Source organism: Phalacrocorax aristotelis, chromosome Z (genome assembly GCF_949628215.1).
Source record: "Phalacrocorax aristotelis chromosome Z, bGulAri2.1, whole genome shotgun sequence".
Taxonomy (NCBI): domain Eukaryota; kingdom Metazoa; phylum Chordata; class Aves; order Suliformes; family Phalacrocoracidae; genus Phalacrocorax; species Phalacrocorax aristotelis.
Window position 1 is genome coordinate 16,702,075 of NC_134311.1, and position 23,468 is coordinate 16,725,542.

The 23,468-nt window shown below is 37.6% G+C and overlaps 1 protein-coding gene across 2 annotated transcripts in view; it reads left to right on the forward strand.

Annotated features, from left to right (window-relative positions):
- Positions 1-23,468, forward strand: part of SRFBP1 (serum response factor binding protein 1) — a 79,244-nt gene that overhangs the window by 42,987 nt on the left and 12,789 nt on the right. For both annotated transcript variants that reach the window (XM_075079831.1, XM_075079832.1), the window contains exon 4: positions 11,456-11,527. In XM_075079831.1, the coding sequence (XP_074935932.1) occupies positions 11,456-11,527 (72 nt within the window). The remainder of the gene's footprint in view (positions 1-11,455; positions 11,528-23,468) is intronic.

The following is a 23,468-nucleotide window of genomic DNA, read 5'->3' on the forward strand; positions in this document are numbered from 1 at the left end:
AATTGCATGTGGTTGTTATTTTAATATTAGAAAAGCGGCATGGAACAAATTGCCAGTACAGAGTGAAATTACAGATTGTGCCAGTCCAAGTGAACACTGACATTCAGAACTAAAAGATGTTTGAAGAAAAAAGAATATTCAAATAATGATAATTCTGGCATCATCATGCTTGCTGTACTGAATAATCCAGTAAGCTTGTTTTTTCCTTTTTTTTTTTTCCTAACTTTTCTTTTGAATGCTTGTAATTGTAGTTTACTTCCATAATACCTCCTACTTCTGAAATTGTCAGAAGATTACAGACTTTCTAAATTTCTTCTTGTATCCTATGGTGAAAACAATCACTGTTGCTCCCTGAATGTGGCTACTGAATCAGATGGGAACCTCCAAAATTAAACAATTCATTTAATCTAATTGACTAAATAAAATGCCAAGTTCACAGTGTTCATCTCGGTAGACTGATGTAATTGCTGGCATTTGACTTGCATACCTCTTGAAATATTAAATTAGTTTATAAACGTGGCAGAAAAGAGCAGCCTATACTTACTTGCCAAATAAAGTTTGGGTATCTTACAACAGCTTAAACAAGCCATGTTAACTCTACTTTTGGGGAGTTGGTTTTTTTCATTTTGTTATTAAACTGCATGAATAAGTAGTCTTTGACTCAGCTGTGTGCTGTGCTTTCAAGAGAGCTTGTACAGTATAGCAGAAAAAGGATATTTAGCTAGAGGAAGGTAACCATTTCGACAAAACTATGTTTAAAGGAATGTTGTGTAGTTTCGTTTGATGAGTATTTTAATAATTTTAATTTTCCAGAGAACAATAAAAACAGAAAACTATAAACTTTTGTGCTGTGAAACTTAGTAGATGAAAACTCACAGGTTGACATTGAATTTCACTTGGATCTAAACTGAGACAGCAATACTGTAGACATTTAGTAATGTTTAAAATTGGTGCCAGCAAAAACCTGACACCAGTGTAGTTTACAAAAAGAACAATTGCTAGACAAGTTCCACTTGAAATACATTCTTGTGTTCCTTATGATTAACTGTAATTTTGGAGTGCTCTTTTTTTAACAGGTTAGTAATAGTTAATTTCCATCAAAATCAAATGCTATATATTCATCTAAAGTGAGATGGTTGTACAGCTTTCAATTTTTTTGGATAGTTCTGTTCTGATAATTTCCTCTAGTGACTTCTTTGGTTTTGTTATCTTACAATGAGAATTAAGTTTTATTATTTTTTCTTAATCTGTTCTGTTGTATTCCTGGCTAAGTTGGTATTTATCCAACAAGGCTAAAAATTAATGATTTCAAGGAAGTTTATTTTTTATTTTGAGAAGTCATATATTAAAATAAAAGGCAAGTTAAAACAACACTAAATTCTGTAAAGCTTTTGAAAATGTAAGGGAGTCGATGAAACATGCAAAGTCATTAAAAATATATGAAATTTTCTTTAGTGTATACTTTAAGAAAATTAGCAACTGTAGAACCCTTTCTTTTTATGCTTTCCTTCCTCTTTGTAATAGAGAATCTAGATATCTGATAAGTGAAAAATGCTATAATTATTGTAGGACATAATAATAATCTTAAACCGTAATGATATAGGGGAATGTATTGAAATTATAATTCACTTAATTTGTCTGCAATTAGAGAGAAAATGTCTTCATTTCTACTGGATAAAACCTCAGGTTTCAGTATGTGATGATATAGAATCAAGTCATCCAGTCAGGCTGCTGGGAAAAGCTTTGTTGGCGAGACTGGTGGAACAAAAAAAGATCTATGCAATCTTTTTTTGTTGTGGTTTTGCTTTCCTGTAGCTGTCTGTTCTTTATGACACAGGTATTTACAGTAAAACTTGACTTCTATGAAAAGCTAAATCTGTACATCTGCATACTTTGAACTTTTATCAGACTTACCATGTTGGCTGTAAGCTTAGCAAAAGTTTAACTTTTTGAAGTCATTTATTAGAAGGTGTCAGTCCTGAAAACGTGCAAACTTCTGAAATAGTATTTATTCAAACAATATTAGTAAATATTTGTAAAGCTGATAGTGTGAAAACAATTTAATAGTGAGTTCTGGACACCATGCAGAGCATTGCTCATTGGAAAGACATTCCTACCCCCCTTGTAATGCGACGTGTCATTTTCACTTAGAAAAAAGAATACATTAGTAATATGCTGATTTGTCTTATTTATATGAATGTTGAGTGCACGTATGCCTCAACACGCAGTCTTTAATTTTGTCAATAAATTACATTATTCTAAATGAGAAGTATTAAGAATCCATCTATCCAAACACATTCACCCTACAGTGGTTAACTGTCTTTTGTGGTCTCTGTTAGCACCCTGTAGAGTACTGTGTATTTTTATAAGCTTTACATGTTTGCAACACTTAGATTTTTTTGTCCGTCTGTAATTTAAAAAGCAAGGGTTTATGCCAGTGAGGTGCCAGTGAGTCACCAAAGAAACCATGACAGCAGCTCCCTAAAAGAAACCCTCACTTTCTGTCTCTGAAGGTGCAGGCTGTGGCATAAATATGCACAAACATTGAAAATCCTGAGTGTCACCTTGCCAGGAAGAATGACAAGTCAGTCTGAGCAAGGCAGAGATATCTTTAACCTTAATGTGAGTAGATTAAGCATATCTTTTATTTCTTTACCGAAGCATTTTGTAAATGTTTCTATGTCTTAACTATTACAAAAATGCTTTTAATTGCACTTTATTTAAATCTACCATGAACTGAGTGTGGCCTGGGAGGCAAACAGGGCCCTTCTCTGTGTAGTATGGGGAGATTCTGTAAAGCGGGGGAGCTGAAGTTTTCCCAGCACATCATCTGCCCTGAGTCCCAAGTGTGATTCACCCAAGAACCCCAAGAATTAATCCCCTTTTTAGCTCCATGGCCAGTGGGTGAGCTGACACTTCCAGGATTGTAGGTGCAGTTTTTTTCCAAATGACTGTTTAAAACCAACAAAAAAAAAAGTCAGGACAGCTTTTAGCATGGATACTGACTTGACTCATGAAGGGCAATGATGTTCTGAGCAAGTGACTTGGAAGTCTGTATACCTTCTTATTTTTCTGGGCATCAGTCAAACTCAGGCCTGTGTCACAGATGACCCTAACAGCACCATCCTAGACTCCATGTAAATCAATCTATCTCTAATAAGACTGTTATTAGTCCTCACTGGATTCTCACCTATGGGTTGAAAACCTCAGTCCTCCTCAGGAGTAATTTGAAACTCTTGGTAACTGTGGTGTAATGCTTTCACATCCACAGATGTGAAGCATTATGTAAAGTGTCTGTTTGCAGCCTGCTGCAACAGGAGGCAATGGCAGGTCTTTTTAGAATTGAAATGCTGGATTGAGTTTGTGATGAAAAAAATCTGGTTTTGTGTGCCACACTTTCAGATTGTGCGGTATTTTTAGTAGAAATATATGGGTGCGAAGACAGGAGATTTCTAGGGGCTGCTAGCGACAGAATTTTTAGTATGAAAGTAGTACTACTAGATCCATTAAACTAATGTATCACCTTATATTTTTGTTAATTAGGAATGAAACATTTTAATGAATATCTAATCTGTTCCTTAGCAGCCAGTAAAACAAATGGTGTGGTTGCATCATTTGGGCGTTCTCATGTTGTCATTCAGCCAGAGGAGATAAATGGGTTTTTGGGATTACTTGTCACAGTCAACAAAGCAGGAAATCACTAAAACAAAAGTCTGAGTCTTCAAGTGTCAAAAGCTTTATTGGAGAAGGTGCAGTCTCAAATGAGTAGCAAATGTGGTGTTCTGAGTTTACCTAACATCAGGTTACAGTTAGGGAAATGGAGACAAATCAGTAGACCTCTCTGGAAGGATTTTATGTAATTGACAGGTGATGGATAAAGATGAGGGTGACCTGGATTGCCTGGATTCCATTGCGGAAAAAAGTAAAGCCAAACAGAAGATTAAGTTTCCAGGAGTAAGGAAGGGTACAGACTCTTTGTCTAGAATGAGAGTTCTCTTCTTCTGTATGATATTACCAAGACAGAAACCACATGCCATTTTATTCCTGTTTTAAAAATCATAATTAAAAAATTAGAAAAAATGCAGAAAAGACTTATCGACGTTACATATGGACAGATTTTCATTCTGTGCTAGATGGAGTTCAGGACGTTTAATCAGAAAAAGGCTTGAGAGGTGACTTGGTAATCGTTTGTAAGTACTGGCAGGAAGGCAGCCAGCTACTCAAAATTGCTTAATTTTGTCTGTTGGTAAAATTAAATAGTGATTTTATGGTAAAACAGATATCTCGGTGTAGCACTGATCTGTTTACTAAACTTCATAAGCTTAAGCCACACTTAACTAGAAAATATCAGATTTTTGCTTACCAGTTTAAATTTTCTGTCCTACTGTTCTGTTTATTAATTTTATCCAAATTTCCCTCCTGGCAATACCATTCATCTTGGTTTCACATCTGGTAAAATGGGGGCCTGGGGGGATTTATTTTATTTTTTTACATAGGCAGAGTGCCATTTAGTTTGTTGCGGTGGTCCACTAATGAGACTTACATCTGTAGAAATTCTCATGTTATGTATATGAATATATATATATTTGGGTCACATTCACTGACAAAGGATTTGGATTTGTAAACTGTTGTGGGGAAAAGGCATCACTTTTTCTTCATAATTGTTATGGTACCAGTTAGAGTACTGCATTTCTTGAAAACAGCCCTTCATAGCTGAAACAAACTTGTAGTCTTATGGATTTAGTTTGTTTTTGAAAAGCATGTAAACTTTCAGGTGAGTCATGGCTGATTCACTGCTTTGAAGATATCCTGCTTGTAAGTGCATTATCTCATTTTTGTCTACTTTCACAATGGTAGTATTTACCCTAATAATCAAAGACTACTTTTGTTCCAAATGACTACTATACTGAAATTTCAGACTTAGGGGGACACATTGGTTATGACAGGAAGCCATGCAGTGATTTAAATTATAGAAGAAAGAAGCTGAAGACCTGTTCTGAAGTGAGGTTTGGTTTTGTTGGGGCTTTTTTTATCTATCCCTTTTTCCTCACTAAGGAACACAGAAAAATGACAGAAAATGGCAAAATAAGACTGAATGCTGTGGAAAAAATATAAGAAACTTTCTGAGAAAGTAGTCTCAAACACCTGTTCCAGGGTAAAAACTATTATAAAGTTTTAACAGATATAAGTGCAGTAAACAGGTAAACTACAGTTGAGATTTCACCAGAAATATTTTATTTTTGGCGTAGATGTTCTGTAATCTACTTGTCTATATCCACTGATTCTATTACCTATTTTTTATAGAAATTCCTCCATTTTGAGACAAGTGTCATCCTATAAAGGTGATGTATATGGAGTGATTTCATAAGGAAAGGTTTAACACTTGTACAGCTAAGAAAATAATGAAAAAATTATGAAGAGAATGAATGAATTGCATGATAAAGGAAAAAGTAAAATACTAGTCAAAGCAAGATTGAAATTGGGTAGTTTTTAATAGTCTGAGGACTCCTAAATTGCTTCCACAGGCCACTCCTGCAAACCTTTTTTTTTTTTTTTGGAGTCATCTAAAACTGCCTTAGGCAGCAGAGTTGGGAACACATTTTATGTGAATAATCTTGCATTTCTGAGATGTGTCAAAGCTTAATCTGACAGGATTTTTTACTTTCCTGTCTTCTGAAGGCTCTTTGATAAATTGCATTTCCATACCCATTAAGTTAGAAACTGTATCTTCCTCAATATCACTTGGATAAAGTGTCATCTGAGCAACCATGATCAATACTGGCATGAAATCGTATTTTCAGATGCCATTTATGCTTGACATACTTCTGTTCAGTATGGTCTTGCCTTTCTCTGTAAGACAGTTATGATTTATTTAAAAAGTTCAGCATTTAAAAAAAAAAAAAAAAAACAAACAAAACAAAACAAACAGAAGAACCCAAATGTTGCTCTTCTAAGTTTCTGTAAGTAGTGGGGTGAGCTCACTGCCTCTGGGACTGGCTTGAGAGCTGCACGGCTGCCCCACAGCTACTCCCACTGTGTGCTGCCATCCCCCTTCCTGTGCCCGAGCACTCCCTTTTCCCAGCCCAGGCCTGCCTTTGTACAATCATAGTTAAATCTTCCCCAAATTTGGTATTTCAGTGTGACTTCGTAGGCAGTCTTGGCTTCATGTGCTGTTACCAGTACATGAGCCTTGCAAGATGTCCCCCCACGAAAAGCTGCCCAGTACTCCACCTTTCTGTGGAGCTTGTCTGTTTTTCACGTAACTCTCCCTTAATGATCTGTAAAATCCAGCCGCTCTGTCAGCTTCTCGCATTATCTGTCACATCCAGCAGTTTTCTTATGTCATGTCCAGTAGTTTTTCACATCCTGTTTATTCAGCTTAATCTCCGGCCAAGGCCTAGTCATCTGCCTGCAGCAGTGACGAGGTCCAACTGGCTGACGGGTCGGTTCGCCCAACACCCGCCCACTGGAGCGCCGAGCAGCTGCTCAAGCAGCGAATGCCTGGAGGAGCCTCAGTCTCTCCACGTTGTGAAAATTGTCGAAAAACTGCAAATCCCAGCTCTGAGTGTCAGGCTGGCCCTTCTGCTGCTGGTCTGTCACCTTCACCACCTCCTTCCAGTCCCATCTTGGTTGCTGCTGTGGCAGTGGTTGGCTCAGCTCAGGTACCAAGACAAAGAGAACTAAACTGGTGTGCTTTGTGTCATCTACACCAGCCTGCAAAAAGTCTTCCCTTGCTCACGTCCCTGTGTCTTAAAGGGTTTCATGACGGAAGTTGAGATAGGGGTGCATTCTGCAACTAAAAGATTATCTGTTCCCTTGGTTGCTTGCTACCCATTATCCATCAGCATGTCAGTGTTTGCCAGCGGGGGCACTGGTGCCATTGGTGCTGGCACTGTATCTGAAAGTCAGTAGCTCTTGTAATTGTGGTCTCTTTCCCACAGGAGAAGACAAGGTAAACATGCAGGGGAGAAGGGTCTGTTGATCTCAACAGTTGTTTTTCATCATCCCTCAAGAGGCAGTCATTACTTCAACTTATTTTGAAGGCTTTTTTTTTTCTGTTAGGTATTTGGGCATTGTTTAAAATGTTTGTTACAGATGATTTTCAAGGAGAGGACAGTGTGTGTTGGTTGGCAAGGGAGCTTTGTCTGCATTTACCAAATCCAGAATTATTGTGGACCAGATACTTCATAAAGAAGCACACTTACCTGGTTCTCTCTTAACTTTTGTATTCCCTCTTCACTTGAAACATAACACCTCATTAATCTTGGAAATTTACTGGCACAGGATGTTATGATACCAAGTATTAACATTATTTCAGAAAGCAGCTAAAATCTGTGAGGGTGTGTGGAAGGTGGTGAGAGCATTCTTCGTTATGAGCCTCCAGTAGTGGATCTTTTCAATTCTAAGGGAATAATAAGTGAAGGGGGAAGGAGTGAACAAAAACACAGAGAGGAACAGAGCTGGTGGACAAGGCATAACGGAGACAGTGACAAAAAGTTTGCAGCCACTAAGTAATTGAGCCACTAAGAAACTACTGGTATTGCTTTGAGAAAGTCCAGGCTGGGCCTGGACTTTGTAACTGGTAAGAAGGCAAAACAAGATGGACATGAGGATTTTAGGATACGGGGAGACCTGTGGACTATGAGAAACTTACTAAACAAAGTTTAGGGTGCATAAGTTGGAGGGGGTATCAGAGGGGCCAGTCCCAACTAGTGCAGTCAGTACCACCTATTCTGACCAAGCCCAGTGTCTGCCATAGTCTGTCATCTTTTTATAAATCTTTTCCTAACTCCCTGTGTAATCTCACTCTTTATCCTGTGTGCAAGTTCTGTAAGGACTAGGTGCCAGCTGCAGGGGGAACCAGTATGTGGATATGGAGCTAACGACTGGAGTCAGGCCAGGGGTGTAGGTGCCCTTAGCCTGTGGTGTCAGCAGCAGGAGTGGGTGAAGGTCTCACCTTCAGCCACGGGGCAGGACGAGCACATGTCCCACCTGGAGGGACAGGGACTGTGTGTCCTGGGTGCAGTTACAGATGAGACCCGGGTGAGTGAAGCAAGTGAGGCTCTTGGTGCAGCATCTGGACTGGGACTGCAGGTCTAAGCCTGTATGCCTGGTGCCTGCTGGTGATGGGGGCAGGCAGACTGTCTGTATTTTCACATGGTTTCACCCCATGTGTGTCTCTTTGGCATGTGTAATTCACTAGCAAACTTCAAGCAGACTAGCAGTGAGTAGGAACACTGGGCCTGGGCAGGGGTATCAGGTGGGTAGAGGGCCCATGATAGTTTTTGGGAGGGCCCTGTGCATGCATCTGCCTGATAGTGACTTGCTGCCAGTCAGCAAGTAGGAGGCCTATGAGATGGATGAAAGGGCTCTGGCCTCAGGCAGAGGGGTATTAGATACACAGAGAGATATGCTGAGCTGATACTTGAGGGATCCGTGAATGTGCATGTGCTTGTGAATCTAGAAGGGGTGGGAGGGGGCACACTTTCAATAGTGAGCTCCAATCCTGACCAGACAAAAAGGAGGAAGAGGTCTTGGCTTGCTGTACTTAAGTTCATGTGAGTCCTGGGAGTGTTTCATGTGGGTGCTGTCAAAGGCAGGGCCTTGTCTGTGGCAGCTAGCTGCATAGCTGAGCTTCACTACTGGTTGAACCCACTGATGAGAAAGCAGCTGCCACACCTATGGATGTGGGATGGAGACCTCCAGGTCTCTGGATGCACCAGTCTGGGCTCCAGCAACAGGACAGGAGGAATCCCCGGACTGATCCCAGAGATGCTAGATGTTGCAGCCACTTGTAACATCACTTAACGTAGTTGGTGAAAGAAAATTTTGTAATACATATTCAATACAAAGGTCTTCCTTGAGGCATGGGTTCTTGAGCTATGTGCATCTCAAAGTTGAGAAAACTGCTGCTGGGAACAACAATCACTGTATGCTTTTTCTATCTTTTTTTCTGTTGCTGACCATTAATTGACACAGAAGAAAAGTGTATTTATTCCAATAACTTGGCTTATATGGCTGCTTTTACACAACCAGGGTGCTGCTGAACACTATATAAGTAAAACATGCTTGTTTTGCCTTAAATCTAAGAGACGGGTATGAGATGCTTTATAAAATTGGGGTTTTAAGCCTTACAGGAGGTTCTTGGCCTCATTCTGTATACTAAGCATTTCAGTTAACTTCCTTTTGTGACTTCAGATTCCAAACTGTAATGTTATCCACTATTATGCATGATTCTGCAATATTAAGGGAATTCTGCAGTATGGTCATATGAAAATCAAACCTTTGACATTCTGGTGTAGGGATTGCTGAAGTTTACCTGCCTCCCGTCTGAAACCAGGTTGCTGCATTTAAATCCTAACGAGATGGGAAGTGGGCGGTTGTATTTGGGATGAACATCATATAATTACCTTTTGGTTTTTTAATAAAGTAACAGCTTGATTTAATGAATAGTATTGGGTTCCAGAGCTCTATTCATAGCCCCCAACCAACTATGTGACAGTAAGCATGTCACTTAACTACCGTGTCCTACTTTCACCATCTGTGAAATGCTTTGGAAAGTCATGGAAAACTGAATCATAGGTCTTTTCCATCTCTAGATTCTATTAGGTCATCCAACTGTCCATCTGCCAGTAGAAGATTGTTTCCTACATCCACCAATGTTTTTCCAGTCTGGATTTTGTTCTCCACAAGCGGTTGGGCTTCCACCCACTCGACTTTGGGAGATGATTTTGCAGACTTCTAGACCTCATTGTCAGGACCTTCTTCTGACATCCACAAAAAGAGATTTATTTTTTTTTGTTAATTTAGTTTTGTTCTGTTACTCTATTCCCATTATTATATGCTTGCTTATATTTTTAAGACATACGTAATTTACGCAGCACCTTAAAGATCTAGGTAAGATGCAAACACTCTGTAAGGTATCTAATATATAGAAGGAAAGACAATGTAAGGTTTTGAAATGCAAGATATGACCCTGTATAGGAAAGTAAGCTTCTTCGTTCTTCTTGAAATTACGTTTAAGGAAGTGTGCAGACTGCGCCAGGTCTAGGACAGAAACAGGTTAAAATACGGAAAATCAACAGTGGAGCAGGATGTTAAATGAAAGTGGTGTAATACTTATCAAGGGTGATAAAGTATGGAAAAATAGAGAAAGGAACAAGGAGAATTCAGTTGTTGGACATGAAAGTCGTTCCATATTAGATAGGTCTTTTTTGTCCTAGGTATTGTAAATGATCATATCTCCCATAATTTGATTTACATTTGAATCTTTGCTAATACTTTAATTATTCTGAGCTAATAGTTACAGTATTTGCTTTTAAAGGTTTTCAGTTGGCACCTTTCTTGCCAAATGTGGGCATAATATTAGCTACAGATACAGCCTAAGTACCTGGACATGTCTTATTTTATCAAACTATAATACTTTGCATGGGCACTTCCAGCTTAGGTTTTCATCTTTATTGACAAGTGCTGTGAAATTACTGTATTTTATATTTGTCATCTACTTTCCTGCAGTTTTAGAAAATCAGCAAACAGGTAACTTTTTTTGGGTGTTGAAGCCACCAGCATTGTGATACAGACTAGATCTAGTTGAACGCTATCAGAATTACTGGGTTTCTTTGTCCAAAATTTTTCATTTTTCAGAATTATGAATGTGTGGAAGTTGTTTGAACTCTGCATAACAGTAGTTAAACTGCTTTTAAAATGGCCATCTGGCAAACAATTGGTATGTAACATGATTTATTTCACACAGTGCCCTACGAGGAAAATACCAATATTCACTGAATATTCAATATTCAACCCATTGGTAAGGTTAATAGGGCATTTTGTCATGCAACATACATAAAATGTGTATTTCAAAATAACAAGCAATCTGTCATGGCATGTTTCATAAAATATTCAACTTGTAACAACATCTACTTGTCCAGGTTTTTCATTCCTCTGTTTCAGCTGCCAGTGGAAATGCCTAAGTCCAGGAATAAAAACTGCATGTGTAGTCAGTCTCTTCAGAAAAGAGAAATTTTTTTTTCTTCTCAACTTCATTTTCATTGTCTTAAACTTATATATTCACACGTGTTGATAAGTTCTGATGTAACTTCAGAGTCTAAAATAAGTGGGGCATTTCAAACCTTCCAAAGTTTATTTGTTGCAGAACAATACAGGAAATTTAAACACTTCTGTAAATAAAATCATCCTTCTGAATACTTTGCTGTCGAAAATCTCTGTTGCCCTCAGTAGTAGTAGATAGTCAGATTAGGTGTTAGTCATGTTTTGGAAGTCAGTAAATGTAGTACTTGCATACACACACACAAAAAAATCTCTATATAACAAATTAATTTTCTTCCTTTAAGAGACAGGGGGAGATGCCATGAAGTTAGAATGTTTATAAGGAAGGTGAACCTTAGAAAATTTCATAAAGTCTGATCGTAAGAATAAGTATATTTTTCATCCACAGGAAATAAAGCCAGATGAAGTTACTAGACTTGCTCTTAGGACGGAAGTTAATTTTGAAAGTGTCTGCAGAAAGGTAAGGTTTGGTTTTTGTTTTCTTTCCCCTGCTGCTCTGAATGTGAGAGCATCCCTTAGAAAAAGGTGCATATGTGGGTAGGAGTACATACATTTGCACAGTATGTTCTGTATGTTACGTGGTGTCCTCACTGTAGACCTTACTTCCTTTTCTAAGGAAATTTTTCCACTAGGACGTATCTACAGAAAATTGTATAGTTGTTTAGTACAAGTGGCTTGTCATCTAGGCTGGTGGCCTAATCCATAGTAACTGGAATAGAATACCAGGAAGCATAGTAGTGGGTTTGGAGTCTTTATAAATAGATTTCTTTTGTTTACATAGTACATATACATGGTTCAGTTAGTGTAAATAATCTAAGCTTTCAACAAAAGTTGGAAAAAGTCTCTAAATACTTTTAGATGCAGAGAAAAGTTTCCACATGTGAACAAAATGTGACGAACGTTAGCCTGAAATAAAGATGGAATTTTAACACCTCTGTGGCTCACTAATTTCAGCATGATGTTTCTCCTGAAGCCCACTAATGGTACATTTTTAAATATTAACTGTCTAACTAGTGATACCTGTAAGAGATGAAATTAAGACGTACAAGTGGGAAGATGCTTGTTGAAATAAGCTGTTGAGGTTGAGGGCAGACAGGACACTCTTCTTTTAGAGTGAAGAAGAGCAGAAGTAAGTAGCATTTTAAGGGATGTGCTGCAGAAGTGATGCCAGAAAGTAATTCTGCATCAAAAAATAGCAGTACGTGAAATTGTTTTCCTCTACACTATCCTAAATAACTATGGGTGGTCCATTGAGGAAGTCTGAAATCTGAAATGTTTGTAGTCCACTAAGTTTTAATGTGGAATTGGGTCATTTCCTCCTATAATGGCATCACTAGTTTGCAATATAATTGTGCTGTTGCAAAGCAGTCATGTGTGATGTAGTTCAGCTATTAGCATAGTGTGCAGCAGGATTTCCACGCTTCATGTGAGCAAAGTCAAGTTAATAGGAAAGTATCATAGGAATTTGGTACTTCTGGAGCAGTGTTTAGATGGAAATATCTTATTGCTTTTCCTTCTTTTAATGATAGAAGAGAGTAAGGAAAAGCTCACAGGTGTACATAGATGGAGCTAGAAAGCAAGCATTCTTTTAGATTATTTGGCCAAGGTTTTCTAGGCGAGCTAGTCAGAAACTGGTTACTGCAATAGAAATGGTGCAGAAGTGGAGATTCTGGATGTGTGAGGACACCTGAAGAAGAATTTCATGCTTGGAGAGGGATGCTAAACTCAAACAGTAAGACGTTTTGTCACTTGCTGTAGGAGATCCATATGCCAAGAATTCAAATACATCGAGCTTATGCTGATTGTATAAAGTATAGGATCCCCAATATGAAATAACTGATGCTATTGTTTTAAAGAAGTTTACAGTTGGAATTTTATTTTCTAAAAGAAAAATTTCATTGTCAAAAATACAGAAGGAATATTATTAATCTTACTAGTTTATTTTGTCCTATTGTTTTTGATGTATTCATAGTCATGGCTGACTGTATGCTTTCTGTATTTACTTAAAATAGGCTTTCATTTAGATGTAATCCTTGAAAACAGATAATACAGATATCTTCATGGAATTGTTTTGATTTTTAGAACTGTTATTTCTATCATTTTTCTGCTGCTGGTCCTGTTTTTCAGTGGTTTGAAAGTCTGTTGAGCTCATACCTTGTAGTGAATGGGTCTCACGTTTATGGATGGGTGCCGGTGTGTTTTTTTTTTAACCCATAGCAGGTTTTTAACCTCTCTGCAGTAGAAGAACATGTACAATTATTACAGTAGTGTCGACAAGTGGTGCCTAAGCCATCGTAGCTCTATTGGTTGGCATATCCCCAACTAAAGAAGACCCCTTCTGTGCTTTCACGAAAGTTTCCAATAGATTATTTCTTCTTTTCCCACAGTTTGTTATTAAGCATACAGTAGAAACAAAAAAAATCATTGATTTTTCTGTTCTTAGCAATATTGTGTGGATCACATGAAATGCAGACTACACTGTTTACCTTTTCATTAACTTGAGTTTTGAAATATTTGAAGGAAAACATCCTGTGGCTGTTTTCATTTTCAGAATAGGTTTGTTTTCATTGATAAAAGGCAATCTGCTTTTAATTCACTGTGGAATGCTGAATATTAGTTTTGCATAGTGGACATGCAGTCAAGATATTTGTTTAATTCCTTCTGCCCACTGAGATTTTATGTTCCATTACTATGTCTCCCCATATATTTTTCAGACTAATATGAGCATACTTCTCATTTTAAAAACAGTTTGCATAGATTTCAGTCAAGTACAATAAAATTGTGCAATGTTTAGCAAGTGGCACTCTAATTTGAGTTCTTATGATTCAGCTGTCAATATTGCTGTACTGATGGCTGCTAATAAGCAAATCAGTTTTATGATAGTTGCAGAGTCACCAGCCACATGACACAAGACTTCTTCCTTTCCTGATTTATAAAAATGTTATAGGGCTTGCCATGTTACTGTAAGGCAAGAAGCAGTAGGTGAATGGTTCTTTGTGAACTACTTCTGAAATATTTTTAATCCATTTTAATATTGCTGCAGCTGGCACCATTGCTATCAACAGGTGATAAATTCTGTTGCAGCTTTTAACTATACCTTATATTGTTGGTCCTTAGTTACAGCTGTTGAAAAACAGAACATGTATTTTCTAGGTTTTGATTAAGTTTTTGTGCACTTTCTGTACACAGTTGTGTACTGTCTGCAACAAATATATTTGCCAGCCATTAATAAAAAAATGTGGCAGATGTGTTGTCTAATATTTTTTTAAACTGGTATTTCCATCTGTGATTGCATTCTGAAGTGTTCCTTACAGCATATGTACCTGAACTGTTACGAGAGGCTTGGTTCATTAGTGTTGTGCTCCAGCATGCCAAAGTTATAGATAGGAAGCTAATCATAAAAACGCTGTTCATTACAAGCAGGAAACTGAATTGGGAACTGACAAAGGTCTTGATTCTTATCTTCAACCTATTGCTAATATAGGTTTAAGGTAACACAGATAGGTTAAGATAGGCAGTATAGATAGGTTAATACGGGGTTTTTTTTGTATTAGGGGAATTATGTATGGTACACATCTGTGCTGTTCTTACAAAAAAGGGGACATTGGTCCACCTGTGAACACCTTCCTCATAATCACAGTTAGTTTTGTTGCCTTTGCAGTAGAATAAACAGATACTGACTAACTTATTGGAGCATCTCACTTAGTTTTTGTTCCAGTAAGTCTTTGGTATATAGGACATGAGAAAAGAAGATTAAAAAAAACCCGAAAACAAACAAACAAAAAAACCCCACAAACTGTTTTAAACACTGAGAATGACAGAATTCTGCTCTAGCATAATGGAACTCTCTACTACAAGCAATGATCTGGAGTGCCATCTTGCCTTAAGACAAAATAATTTTTTTTTTCTAAAATATAAAGTCTATGTGCTTCAAAATTCAGTGACTTTCAGATTTTTTTGAGGGGTGGGTTGAATTTGAAACTGCAAAGGACTATTGTATTTTTCGTAGCTTGAAGAATAGACTTTACATTACTGTCAGTGCTTAAATTGAGCACATACTTCTCACTTGCAGAAATACCAACAAATTTTCACAGATGATAAATACATTCTCTATTTTTTGCTTCCAGATACAATCTTCACATAACCTCAGTAGCATAGTTTTCATTTTTTTTGCACTGAGCTCTAACCTGTGGTCCTTGAGAAGAGCACCACCTTTTCCTGCTAGGTTCTGTATTTTCACCTGTTACTCCAATCCTGTCGTGTCTGAATCATGCAGGATTCTGCACAGTGGATTTTGAGTATATTGTGACCTTCAAAGTTTGTTGGGGCCATGCCACATCCCTCTGAATCTCAAGATTACTGAAAAGCTTGCCACAATTTCTGTGTTGAGCAATTTCTTCTAGACCAGAAATGTAAGCCATTACTAGCTTTTTTTTTTCCCCCCCGCCCTCCTAATATAAGGCCTAGAGAGCTTATTTTGGATTGCTTCATGTTCAGGAACCAACTTTGTCTTGTTTGGAATTTAAAAGGAATTCAAAGGCTTTACAAACAGGATCTCAGGCAGCTCATGCACAGCCATAGAGAGATGTGCCAGGATTTGCCTGGGCAACCTGGTGCACAGTATGATTCCGATCATTAAAGTCTAAGCTGCGTGATGAGGACAGCAGTACTTAACATGATTTTGAAGTGATGACATTAGTGCTCTCTAGATTCACATCCAGATATTCTTAATGGATGCCTAAAGGCTTTTATGCTACAGTTAAAATTCTGGGGGTTATGTCAGGAGTGAGTGAGTTTAATATCTACAGCTCTTTACCTATATGGCTCAAATGAATTTTGGATTGGGGAACCAGCTAAAATACTAACAGTAATAAGAATAGGGTTTTGGTGATTTATCAAATGAGGGTTCTACTGCTTCACATGTGAGAAGACCCTGTTTCACCTCCCAAACTCCTCTGTGGATTCACTGGATCTCTGGTGCGGAACTAAGGATGTCCTTGGGCAAGAAGGACCTGAGAAAGAGGTAGAAAGGTATCTCTGCCCAGGACGGACAGGACAAAAAGAGGATGAAGTTACAGGACTGATTATGTATTACATTTATTTCTTTCAAAAGAGCGTTTACATCACATTATCAAAATAGCATTTTTCAGATTCATTCACCTTCCTTTTAAACTATGCAGGTGATGTCCTGAGATTAGTCTGTTTACCAGTGCACAACCTCTTTCTCATCAGTAACTGAAAAAAGAGCAAAGATAGGGTATCCAAAGTGCTTGTTTTGTTTTATGTTCATTATAGATTCACACTGAACATGTTTCACATCAAAAATCTGTGAAAGGCAGCTTATAGAAAGGCTACTAACTTTGAGGTGTTAATTAACAATCAGTAGGTAATTATTTGGAGCATCAGGTTCCCCAGAGTACATCACTAGATGGTAATCTTTGGTTACAAGACTCTGACACACACAAGACATGGTTACACAACCAATAAATGCATAACATTTATTCTAATGAATACACTTATTAAGGAAATTTTCAACTTGATACTGCTATTACTTTTTAACTGTGTGACAGGGAAAGAAAGGAATATATAATCCCTGAATGGAGTTAGAATTTTTGATTAAACACATCTGTATCTGAGGAGGAACAGTCATACCACTATTTTCTAACTTTGAAAAATATAAAGGTCTCTATTTTAGCTGACAATCCTAAATGTACATTTGTGATCTTTGCCTTGATTTATTTTAAAAATGTACTTTCTAGTGGAAAATATATAAAAACAAAACCTCTGTATTCTCTGTGGATTTAATCTGAGGAAATGCACTAAATCGTAAAAGGGGCCTGATGCAAAGTCTCTTGCAGTTTAATTGAAGACTTTCCATTAACTTCAAAGGCTTTGGATCAAGCAGAGAATAGTTGCTGTCTTCGTTTGGGCTTTGGGGGATTTTTCCACAACCTCCTCCCTTCTCTCCTCGCTGCCCCCCACCCCCACCCCCCCCAATGCTGCTGAAGAATTCTACTCACTACAAAAACATTCTGATGAGGATAGATGTTATTACTGATACAAAACTTCTGTTTCTGTTGTTAGTGCCTTTAATAGCAGCATAACTAGGTAGTTACTTATGTAGATTTTTAACATTCTTTGCTTATGAAAATATTTTGTTTGCAATCCGTAAACCATAGGGAGAGGGCTGTTGTATGAATCAGTCTTCTGTGTAATACTGATCCATCAGCTTTGTATAATATGCTTATCATTAGTTCTTTGCACTTGGTTGTTATGTAGTTTGGTTTTGCCAAGGGGAGAGGGAATGGCTGGTGGTTTTGAGGGACCCAGGAAAAACTTCATTCTTGTTTTCTATGTAAATTCTTGTTGTTACACTCTTCTTAAATTAGAAATCATGCATACTTATAAGAAGAATATGTGGTAGTTTAATAGCTTAATGATCACCAACTTGGACTCTCTTAACAATCTTGGTCTCATTTCTACCACTCCACCCTACCCCATTCTTTCTAAGTACCAATTATTGGAAATACTTTTATCAGTTACTTACTTTTGCTTCAGAACTAATGTATTGCCTTGTAAGTGCAAAGATGTTTCCATTCTCCAACAATGTATTTATGCTGAAAATAATAAAATAATATCCATTTATTTTCTTACACATTAAAATGTTACATGTTCCTTTCTTATTTCAGTATGGAAATAAAGGTATTCATACGCATATCAGATACCAGATACACTTTTCTCTATGTAGTAGTTGCATCTGTCAACAACTTATGTTTTTGGAAATGTGTTGGATTGATTTAATAGCATAATTACCTGTAACTCAGGCTAAGATAATTGGCTTGATGCTGGGAATCAGCATTGCAGAGTTGAATTCTTTTTGTCTTGAGTATTTTGACTCTGAATGGAAGTTGCACTGAATGTATGACGCCAGTGTTTCCTGAGAATTTTCCATGTCAAACACCAGATGTTAACGTGAAAAGAGGAATGCCTGTGGTCTTCCTAAGACTACTAATGAAGTGAAGAATTTTGCATTCAGTGATGAATATCGCATTCAGGTGTAGCTACTTTCTCTGTGTGACTGATTAGTTTTTGTTTTCTTTTCCTGAAGGTTGCTCATCTTCCAAATTTGATCACTTGAACTGCAAGCTGTTTAGCATATCTTTTTATATATACTCTGTATTTTAGAGCTTAGAATCCATTGCTATGGCTGCAACTGAAGTTTTATGTCAGTATAAAACTAAGTCTGTCAATTTTTGACAAACCTTTCTCCACTCCCACCTAGTTCTCCACCCAATTTTCTATCTGTCTGCTAGCCCAGCCGGTATCAACACCTTCCCAGGCTTCCAGTGGGAGAGTTCAGGGTCCTGCCTATGCTATGTCATGTCCATTGCCCTCCCACCTTTGGTTAGCCATTCCTTCCCCCCACACGCTCTTTCCCTTATTTCCTCTGGGCCAATTTGTAGATCTCTTCTCCATTAGCCCCTTTGCATTCAAACTAGGCTGCCACACATGGGCAGTAGGGTCAACCGTCTGAGAGCAGGAAGATAGACTAGACCAAAGTTACCATCTTCAACAGCAGAGTAGCAATTGTAGTGATCTCAGTTTAATTACAGCCTGGATTTTGTCCATTCTGGAAAGAATCTTTTTAAAGTTCAGCATTGAAATAAACTGCTAGTAACTTTGGCAGTTTATCATACAGATTCTGTGTTTCTCTCTGACGTAAAAAGGCTGTCTCCTGTCAAATTACTCATCCAGGGACTTTACTGCCACTCACTTGCATTCCTGTGAAGCTGTATTACTTAATTTTGTTGCCTGGCTGAACTGATCACTCAAGATTATTATATTCCTGTCCTTAGACAAGGCTCAATCTCAGAGTGATGTGACTTTTGATTTGAATACGCTCATTTCACTTATTTGGTGTATCAGACCAAAATGTGGGCAGGCAGATTGTTGTTAATAAAGCTCAGAGGAGTCGATTCATGTTTTTGTAAGCGATGTTTGGCTTGGATCATATAGGTAGTTCAGACACAATAAAAGCTTGCAAGAGCATAAATGGACAAAAAGGTGGGTGAGGAAGAGCAGTGGTTTTAAGCTCAGATATGCCTGTGGTAGTGAAGTTGTGACACATGGTGCTTCATGTGCACATGGCTGTATTTTTTCAGTCCCAGAAGGATTTATATCACAGCACTCATGAAAGACAAGCAACTCTTAACTTTCACTCTAATTTTAACTGAGTAGTTATGCAAAGTGTATAAATATCTTACCGGATATGAGCTTTCATGGGAACAACAGAGGAAGATGTTAGAAGTAGTCTTGTTTTCCTGCATTTTCTTCAAGGAAAGCATAAAAAAATGCCATGGTTTTTTTTAGAGGTTACCAAGGTATGGTGGTTAGTTTGCCTTTTTCTTTTTTCCCTTCAATAAAAGAAGATCCAGTTACTGATGTACAGAATCTCCTTGATAACCTTCTCTAAAATATTGTTCAGACTTGCCTACAATGCACAAGAGGCAGGCAGAGCTCCAGAATCTCAGTGCATGAATGTGAGTATAGTACAGAAAGGAGAGGTTTAGGTGTTTGGGGAACCTCTGGGGCAAGATGAAGCTGGACAGGAAAGGTGAGCTGCATCATAATCAAAATTGTGCTGGGCTGCTGGCACTGAAAATTTTAAAGGTCATAGAGGAATACTTAAACTAAAAGCAGGGGGAAAACAATGTGCATGGAGGAACATCTGATTCACAATGACATGACCAACAACGGGCTTGTGGCTGTCTTTCAGAATGTCTCTAAAAGGGCAAGGAGGGAACAGCTTGATCCAATAAATAATGAAAGTTAATCAGACTACCTACCGTGCCAGTTGATTGGCGCCTCCAATACTAAGCTACAGAGAAGGGGTGTAAAATATGAATGCTTCCATACCAATCCTTGAACCAAAAAAAAAAAATAACAGGAGGAAACTAGAATACCTGACACATTACATCACAGATGTAATAGATATCCTCAAGATAATTAATGAAGGGTACCATCTTTACAGACGTAGTGTGGTAGGATATATATGCATGAAAGTGGTGCTGTGTTGTGAAGTGCTGTATTTTAAGTCTAACAGCACAAATATATTACAGGAAAAGAGCAGCACTGAGAAGCCTTTTGAATGGAAGTCCCAACAGTCATAAAAGCTTGGAACTAGTAATGTGCTGTAGTCTCTAGTCAGAATGATGATCGTGAACGAAAAATGTTACATGAGATTAGAGGAGCTACAAATTTAGGACAGATATTAATAGTGCAAGGTTTCAGTCACCCTTAGTTCATTTGGGTACTAAAGAGAGAATCTTTGAACTGCATCCTTTATATATCCAAGGGAAGGTAATCAGTTTATAAAGTTGATCCACATGAAGGGGCAGGGGGAAGAATATGCTCAACCAAATGAGAAAGCAAAATGTTTTCCATGTCTTGCTACCTATGTATTTGCTAATTCTCTAAGTATTGATACTCACTGAGTAATTTCAACCAAGGTTACTGGAAGTGGTTTTGAAAGCATGAACTTCCAACAGCATGGTTTTTATGTGAGAAACCAAGATCAGTGTACCACTGAGGGAAAGGTGGCCGTAGTTCGTTACCTCTTGATCTTGTTTTGAGCAGCACTATAGAGTTGGCACAGAACATAAGTGCAAGGAGAGAAAACATAAGGTAGAACATGCATGTGTTGGAATCTCATTATTTTGATTGTACAGAGACCATAAAGTGTTAAGATGTCTTTAATGTTATATAAACAATTGTAATCACGTTAAAGACTGACAGCTGTTCACATATTGCTAGCTGGAAAACCTCTTTCTGTATACATGCATTGTAGTGTGACTCAGAATTGCATTACAAAATCAGAAAAAGATAAACTGACGTTCCTAATATTTCTAAAAATGAAAAACAGCTGCCACTGTCTTCTTTTTATTTTTATAAATGAAATTCTATCAGTTTTTCATTTTATATCATATACAAATAAAGCACAAAACTATTGTGATTTCTTCCCCCCTTTCCTATCCAGATCAGTTTTTAATGTGCTGCCATTCAGAATTAAGAAATTGAGATTTATAAAAACAAAAACTAAATAAAAGAAGTTACAGAATTAGGAGGGTTCTTTGAGCTCAATATGAAGCCCATCAGTCTGTTAACACCGGAAAATTAGATGAAAAGTGCTGGAGGGTCTATTATTTTAGCTTTTTAAAACTTAGCTGTAAAAGGAAAAAAATTAGATGTTCTTGAATTATTGGAATTCTGTCTAAGGAAAAATCTCATCTATTGGAATGTCAATGAATGTAGCTGCTAAGATCAGCTACAATGAAAAGCTGCAGCTTGGTAAAATGAGAGCATAAGTTTACAGCATATTGTCCCTCTATGGCAAGATTACTAGGTAAGAGAAAGTATGGGAAACGTGAGGTAACAAGTTACTTAGTGAAAGTATAACAGCATTAAATTTAAAGGGTGATGGTCTAGTTTTTCTTGGGTTTGGAAAGCAAATAACTGCATGATGATTGAATGGTTGAGTGATTACACATTAGGAAAATTCTGCATGCCAGAGTTCAGTAATAATAATGTAATGGCCTAGAAGATGCCCGAGAGCCTCTGAGCATAAAGGTGACTGTTCGGTGTGCCATATGGTGAAATACCTGCTATAAAATGTGAACATCCAGGATTTCCATTTATTTTGCATCCATCATCTGCTGATATACTCAAGTAATATCAAGGCTGCCATATATATCTAACATGTGTTTATCATTAGAGTAAGTTTTGAATGCATATGCTCCCTCAATAGACTTAATGATGGAAAATCTACATTTTGGTGCCAAAGAACTGGTATGTTTATCTCAGATGTTTTAATAGTTTTTCAGTGAACAGAATTTGTATTTCCATTGTCTTTTTCAGAAAGAGGCTGAAAACATATAGATTAAGACAAATCTGTTTTCAATTGTGCACAAAAATTGCAACATGGTGTGCCAAGAAATTCTGTCTTGTTTTGAATAGCATATTATAACATGGCCTACCCCTGGTTAGTGTGTGCAGCATTCATGAGGTCTTTTAAGTCGTCTGTGCCCCCAAATCCCTGGCTCTCATATTTAGTTCCTTCAGCAGCGCTCTGAACATAAATAAATCTCTCCTGAGAGTTTTATCTGTAGACATTGATCAGACAACAGTTTGTATATAGGTGTGTTCCCTGGTGCTAGTGCTTGTAAATATAAAGGTCTGAGCAAGACAGGGTTTGTTAACAGGGGTAAATCTTTTACCTTTACACTATAAATTACCTGAAATATACCTGATTAAATTGGAGCTTGTTTTTCAAATGTTAGCTAGTTTTGTGGCTTTGCATCTGTTTTAAATTTGAAGATCTGAACTATGTCTACCTTCTCTGTTATAAACTTTCATATGTGCTTATACATATGGTGCTGTATCAGGCTACATCTGACAACTGATAATTTGAGCTTTGAGCATCTGTTTTGTAGTGAAATAATGTAAGGATGTCTCAGGATTACATCCCTGAAAGTTCAGTACAGAGTTTTGTCACCAAATGGACTTCATAAGGAGACTGGTGGATATCTCAATTCTGAAACTTCTCAGATTTGTCCAAGGCAGAATACAGTGAACTTCTTGGTCTATTAAATAGTTTTAATAATGTGGAGCTGAGCCCTGGATTTCAGCAATTTATTTGCTACCATCTGCTTCCACTCAGTCTTTGGACATGCCTGTGATGCACAGCTGGATCTTGGGAGCTCAGATGTATTCAGGTTGTAGTAAGCTCAGACAACTCTTTCTTGCTCAGCTTGCAGCACTGTCTGAGTGGTGTTGGTCTACTTTGTGTTTCTGGTCTCTTTTCCATAACAAAGTAATATAAGTAATCAATTTTTTAAATGTTGTTTTCCCAAATAGCGGGTGTTTTAAATTTCCTTTTGAGCTTGGCCAGCGTAACTCCCTGTTTTGAGTTAATAAACAACTGCCTATTCTAAGTCTCCAGACCCTCATTCAAGATGGCCAATTATGAGCAAATTGTCTGTCACCTTCACTTTTCTGCAAAAGCCAGGTGTGGTTTCAGATCTGATATATAGTGGTTGTCTAATTTATACGTGACCTTTCCGCTAAATTTCATTATGTTCTCTGAAGAAGTCTATGTGAATTTTGTAGCAAAGACCTTTCTCTTTGTATTGTTCACAGCTACTGCCTGTTATCCAAGATGCATTTTGTTTCTATTCCCCCTGAAGTATATTTTTAGTTTCGGGATTTCTATTTCATCATATTTTGCTTTCCGATTTACTTTTTCAATATGATTGTCTTTTGCTTGATTTGGGTTGGGGGGGCAGCCTCAGCTGGGTTTTTTGTGGGGCTTTGGGTTTGGGGAATTTTTTAGTAGCATGTATTTT